General features: G+C 30.6%; 1 protein-coding gene across 1 annotated transcript; it reads left to right on the top strand.

The window, feature by feature from the left end:
- Positions 1-615: 615 nt before the first annotated feature.
- LOC132719764 (alpha-(1,3)-fucosyltransferase C-like) lies at positions 616-2,907 on the top strand. Its single transcript, XM_060703616.1, has one exon. The coding sequence runs from the start codon at positions 914-916 to the stop codon at positions 2,099-2,101; it is 1,188 nt and encodes a 395-aa protein (XP_060559599.1). The 5' UTR covers positions 616-913; the 3' UTR covers positions 2,102-2,907.
- Positions 2,908-6,743: the final 3,836 nt, after the last annotated feature.

Here is a 6,743-nt window from a genome sequence, read left to right as displayed (position 1 = left end):
TGAATGAGCAGAGATATTTTTTGGGCCCACTTCACTTTTAAAATCTACATGGTCTGAAGAAAATTTCTTGAAAGTTTCATGCTTGTATCACAATTTGCACTATTTTGACAGCAGAGACCTTATTTCCCGCCCCACTTTTAACTGGACAACCAATGTCCTTTTTATTTAGGTGTCAGATTTACTTTAATGTACATTATTTATTGATTCTTTACTTTTCTCCAGAACTCTTTATGATTGTGACAGTTTTTGATTGTCTATTTAAATAAACTACATGAATCGAAAGTTTCATATACGTGTTTATTTATTATAACTTAACGGACAAAAGCCCAAGAGATGCAATGTCAACTTAAATATTTGTACTTACATAGTTCAGAACGTTTGAAGAAAGATTTTAAAAGTAGTACGTGATTTTCAGTTTGTTCCATATAGTTTTATTTGGGACGGTTTGTCAGAACCTGATTCGAATACCTGGTTTTGTGACAATGTGTTTCTGATTAAACTAAAATCAATGTGTTTTTAGAAGATTCTATTATTACGTTAACCTCATTAGAGATCAAATATCTTTAAAGACATGTATGAATGTAATGCGTAAGTGTAGGAAAGCCATTATCAAAACTGGCACAAACACGAATAAAATTAGATTTGGTTTTAATGAATATATTATATACTATATAACAAAATTAAACTGAAAACTTCAACACCAAAAACATGTTGAAACCGAACGAATCAACATTTATAATGTTATAAGAAAAACTACATGTATCATCAGAACACATATAATCAATATTTTGTGATTTGATACATACTAACATTTCTGAAGGCAGGACAATACTATAGACAAAAGATCTTCAACTATCTATTGAACAATTTTTTTTATGATAAATGTATACATTGAATATTTGATAGTAACAAAATGAGGTGGCATTACCGAAATTGTGTTTCTGTTTTCATATGTATAAGTTTTAGTAATTTTCTTATAGGAAGATTTGTTTTAGAAAAGAATCTACGAAATAAACCAGTGGAAATAAATCTTAGTCAATCTGAATTGATAAAAAAGGACAAAATTGTGCAACAATTAGATTGTCTATATTTTGAGAAAGATGTGTTTAAATTGTCAAATGATCAATTCGAAACACATACTAAAAAGGTTATCATGTTTTACAATCTGCCAGAGTATAAGAACAATTATTTAAAGACGGATCTTTATTATAAAAACTGCGATTTTAGAAATTGTATGTTTACAAAGGATGTCAAATACGTCCATTCTGCAGATGCGCTTATATTTTATATTGGTTTACGAAATAAGAGAATGGGAGATATACCACCTCTAACAGATCAACAAAGAAATCCTAATCAAATTTGGATTTTCACATCAAATGAACCACCAGAACATTATTACAATAGGGACTTTATGTTATCGTCATGGAGAAATACATTTAATTGGTCCATGCTATACAGACTAGATTCAGATATACCAAATCCCTACGGTTGTTTAATGCTCCAAACATCTGAAAATCATCTAAATTATGATGTAATCTACGAATCAAAAGACAAAAATGCTCTTTGGATTGTCAGTCATTGTCAAGTTTCTAGTGAAAGAAGATTATACGTAAATAAAATGATTAGACATGGATTTGACATCGATATATATGGTGGTTGTAGTTCTGATGGCCTAATGAGAAGCCGAAAGGATCTTGAATTAATGATTCCAAGATATAAATTCTTTCTAGCATTTGAAAACTCTTTTTGTATTGATTATATTTCAGAAAAATTCTTTCAAAATTATAATCACAATTGGATAATTCTTGTACGAGGAGGTGCGGACTACAGCAATTTAATACCAAAAGAAACGTTCATTAATACAGCTGACTTTAAAAACGTGTCAAGCCTTGTAAAATACCTTTTTAAAGTATCCAATGATAGAAAAATATATGAGAATTATCTTAGACAAAAAAATCGTTTTATTAGTTTACGATGGCCAGTTAACAGGAATTGTGAAATATGCCGTAGATTAAATAACATAAATAGTTTTAAAAAAACATACGAAAATGTTGGACAATTTCTTAATCAGGGACAATGCAGACGGGCAAAAGATTTGTAATGCATTTCATTATGCACCGTACATAAACTCGCTTATATAATGCATTGTAACACAAAATATAATCACTTGAAGATCAATGGGGAAATAACAAATATTTTAAGAGAAATCTATTCCCGATGACATTTAGGCTTGAAGAATAAGACTATATTCAGAAGTTTGGCGTGAAGAATATAAAGACTTTGGTGAAAGTGTCTAGATGACTCCTGAAGTAGATTTCTATATAAAACATAATTATTTAATAATTATTATTCCAATGCATGTCCTGTTGGAACTGAATGCAGTAGTCATCACTTAAGGCAAAGTCAGATAAAGTGTGCACTCGGTTATAAGATCACTTTTGGTAGGTCCTGATTATCTCCCTTTTATAAAATTATTTGTTGCAGTCATATTTGTTTATACAATAAACTTGGCTATAAGAAACTTCATATAAAGACACTTATCAATTTGAGTTGTTTAAAGCAAACTGTAAAAATCAAACTTATTTCTCACGGTTTTTCATATATTGACACGATTGATTGATAGATGAAAGCACAACGATACCGTTGAAATTATTTATAGTTGTTGTTATTGTGCAATGTATAATTTTCTGAAATACAGTTGCGTTTTTAAGAAGCTATAACTTTGGAGGGAACTAAAACGTTAACTCATTAGTTCAGTGCTTTTTTAAAATTTTGTACACACTTTGTAAATCTAAAGCAAAACAGAATCCCTAACGAAAACCCAAATCAATAAAATTAAACATGTTCCAAAGCCTGTTCATGGATTGTATTAAGAAAACACAAATTGTAATTGAAACCTAATAAGGTTTTTAAGAGCCGTAAATTATATTCGAATATTCGAAATACTACCGAATATTCGAACATTGAAACACAAATACGAATATTCAAAAAAATAGAAATATTTTTTTTGTTATTACTTTCAAATATCAATAACAATCGTAAATTTTACCCTTGACCTTTAACTTGACCATGTATTCATATGTTTGTGTGACACGTGTCAACGATTACCGCCAATTAACTGTGAAAACTTTGGGGTCTATTTGATCAAAAGGACACCCGTTTCACAGTTTGCAATTTACCTGTTTAACAGTGTTTTATGTCTGCAATGGATAACTGATTTATCCGTAAAAATAAATTCATATCAAAATATAATTTCACACTTTTTAATGACAAAACTGCTTTTAACGATTTTTCCCATGTGCTACCTCAATTTTATTTTTGCTGACAATTCCGACAAACTCAGGCTGTTTAGAGAAAAGCAAAGCTGAAATTGATAAATAACGTAAATGTCAAAAGTAATAAAAAGAAGAAATCTTACTTCTATTAATTCAAATTATTATCACCAAATAGCGTCTCTTATTTTTTTGTTTTATTTCTACAGTCTGAAAAATACATTCCTTTCACCTGCAAAACAGCTTTTGATGTCATTTGGGCATATTTAAGTATCCTTCGAGCAATTACTGCCTAATGCTTTATGAAAACTTGAAAAGCAATGACAGTCATCAGCCCGAAGAATAAGTAAACAACCCAGTGTTCATTAGGCAGCATTCCAAGTTTTCCAATTTCTTAGCCGCTTTTTGAATGTTTACTCATCTATCAACACTTGTTTCTTGTCTGTGTCAATCTTCAAATAAGTTTTCTCTCTTTTAAAAAGTTGTATAACTAACAAACCCAAATGATATCCCTCTGAATCAAACACCGTGAAATACACAACTTTTAAAAATGACGGCCACTTACATTTAACAGAGCCAGGTCTAATATAAATACGCAGTAAGTAACAGAAATATAGATGGATGGTTGGAATTTTTTTTCTCCCACTAGAATTGTTTGTTTTTATTATCAAAGCAAGCGATCATTCATATTTTTTTTCAATAAAAATAGAATGATATCCCCGCCATTTAACGTTGATTGTCAAACTTATTTTTTTTCACCCAAGACTTCCTTTTATTTAATGAGAATTCGACTAAATGAGGCTCTCAATGGGGAAAACAGATTTTAATTTTAACGTCAATATTAAGGAAATTTCGTTTTAACTTGTTTCTAAGCCGAAAATAAAAAGAAAATTTGTTTGTTGTGTAAGATGTAATTTTATTGCAACTCGTGAACATTTAAAACTACGCCACTTGTGAGAATACTGTTTTTAAAGCATGTCGAAGAGTTTTCAAAAAACCTTTTTACACTTTTACACTTTTAATTGTCCACCACATTAAAAGATACTATATTAGATGTAAAAAATGAAGAAGAGAACGAACGTTTAAATCCACATCTTTTATTTTCTATTTGTTCACATTTAAGGTTATATCACTATTTAACTATAATCTATAATGTCCAGAAACATAAAAATCAGAGCTTATATTTATACCAAAATTGATATCACCAAAAAGGTATGAAAATCATGATATTGAGTAAACCAAAAGAGTAATGTTCCCGCCTTAACTATATGGAGCGAGATAGTTACATAAGAAACATTTGGAGCAATTTAGAATTAAGGAGCATGTCAATATGAACACAAATAGGAGCATAAATATGTTAAATCAACGAGTATATCATGGAATTCACGACACTCCGAGCGACAAAAAATAATAAAAAATAACAAACTATTCAATACTGAATGCAAATAGCAATTATGTTTTTTACATTTTTTTACATCTAATAAAGTATCTTCAATATTTTAAACCAAAATACTATGATACATGAACTACATTTTATAAATCAAATAATGCACCACACAGCTCTTACAAGAATTACATATTCAAAATAAATGCATCATACAAGCCGATAAGAAAACACATTCTTTGTTAGGCATATACGTTTTTGCAGTCTTAATTTCAAAACAAATCATAAATTTACATATCATGTTTAACAGTTAAATTTTTAAAACATATCTCAACTTGATATTGTCTGAAATTTCATGTGACACTACCTGTGCTCAAATTATGTACCTTCTTTTGCATCAAATGTTTCAGTTTATTTTTTCATCTGATAACGATAATAATCGTCTTCAAAGCGTACCGTAGAGAATAGTGGTTCTTCCCTCGATATGTTTTGTAACGTATGCCTGTTCGTGTCCATACCTCTACTTCCGTACGAAGTGTACGTCTCTCTAATTCTTGTTCCTCATCAGATATTTCTATGGGTTCTGAATCATAGTTGATTTTTTCATAACACACTCCATTATAACTTAATCCACTAGTATCATGCTCAACACTTTCAAAATTTCCGTCTGTAGATGAATTCTCACTTTTAGCACTTTCACTGATTACACATCCGGGTATACTGCGTATTTACTTTACTATCATCAGTTAACATTTCCTTTTCACTTAAACTTTCATCATTTTTTGCTGTTTCAATTTCTGCTTCTTCATTAAACTCATTACTTACATCTTCACTTTGAACACTTATATTTTCTTCCATGATCATTTTTTCCTTTTTGTCACGAATACTTTCTTTAGTATTGATACTTTCTTCCTCTTCTTTAGCAGATACACTAATTTGACTTTTTAGAAGATACACTAATTTGACTTTTTTTCTAATTCACCACATGTGTCACTTTTTTCCCAATGAACTTGTTTCCCTCATCAGTGGTTTGTCCATCATCTTTTTTCCCTGAGAAAGCTTTTGTTTTTCAAATGTGTATTTCACTTTCATTTTGACACATTACTTTTTCAGATAATTCACTTTCATCTACACACGAAAATCTATCATTGTCAATTATATCCTGAACATCTGTGTCAAAATCTACAACTGCATTTTTGTTTTCGTTTCTGGTCTTGCTTAATTACAGTTCATCTATTTTGATATATTGTAGCGGTTCTAGCTCAACATCCTTTATATCATCGATGTAATCATTTACTTGATGACTACTTTTTTCTATTCTGAAATATCGGCACTACTGACATCTTCTAAGTCGCTATAAGTGGCAGTACAAGTCGTAACTCTAGATATACTTGAAGGTTGAAATGAATCAGGTAGCTTACCGCTGCTTACATCTTCAACACTACTATAAGGAATGGTATGTTCCGCATCATTATGCTTTTTAGACATGAATACGAAATTTTCAGATTCACTAGAGTGACAAGGCATTTGTACTCCACTAGATAAATCCGGTCTTGTCACATTTTTTGGCATCGGTGTACTGTACGATAATTCCTTTGCTTCATGTGCAACTCCATGTAGTTTTATTAAATGTTTTCCAAGATAGTCCCTTCTAATAGTATTCCCGTTGCATCCAAGTTTCGAACATTAAAACTATTGTAGTGCAACGACGTGTTTCTCTTTATATGTCTGATCAAGTTTCGTTTCAACGTATACTTTTTTGTGCAAGTATCATACTCGTACATTTTTTAACATACGAAATGATATCCCACAACTATAAATGAGCGATAAATATCTTTGTCACAAAATTCTTGCTTAGCACGTGCATTTCATGGACAGAGTTTCTTCTACATTATTGCTCTAACTTTCGCGCCAACGCATGTTTACTTTACACTATTTGCTCGGATTTTCACGCCAAAAATGTACCTACCGTAAACGTGTAACTCATGGAAAGGGTTTCTTCTACAGTATTGCTCCAACTTTCGCGCCAAAAAAAATCAAACAATGAAAAAGGCGTTTACATATTAGGTTGTTGTAGTTTTGCAGTA

This window comes from Ruditapes philippinarum, unplaced genomic scaffold (genome assembly GCF_026571515.1).
Source record: "Ruditapes philippinarum isolate M1 unplaced genomic scaffold, ASM2657151v2 ctg20336_1_1_1_1, whole genome shotgun sequence".
Taxonomy (NCBI): Eukaryota; Metazoa; Mollusca; class Bivalvia; order Venerida; family Veneridae; genus Ruditapes; species Ruditapes philippinarum.
The sequence above is the reverse complement of the archived record's forward strand: the minus strand, read 5'-3'. Positions and strand labels throughout refer to the sequence as shown.

Coding starts and splice junctions, on each gene's coding strand:
- LOC132719764 (XM_060703616.1), top strand. CDS start 914: ATGAGGTGGCATTACCGAAATTGTGTTTCTGTTTTCATATGTATAAGT.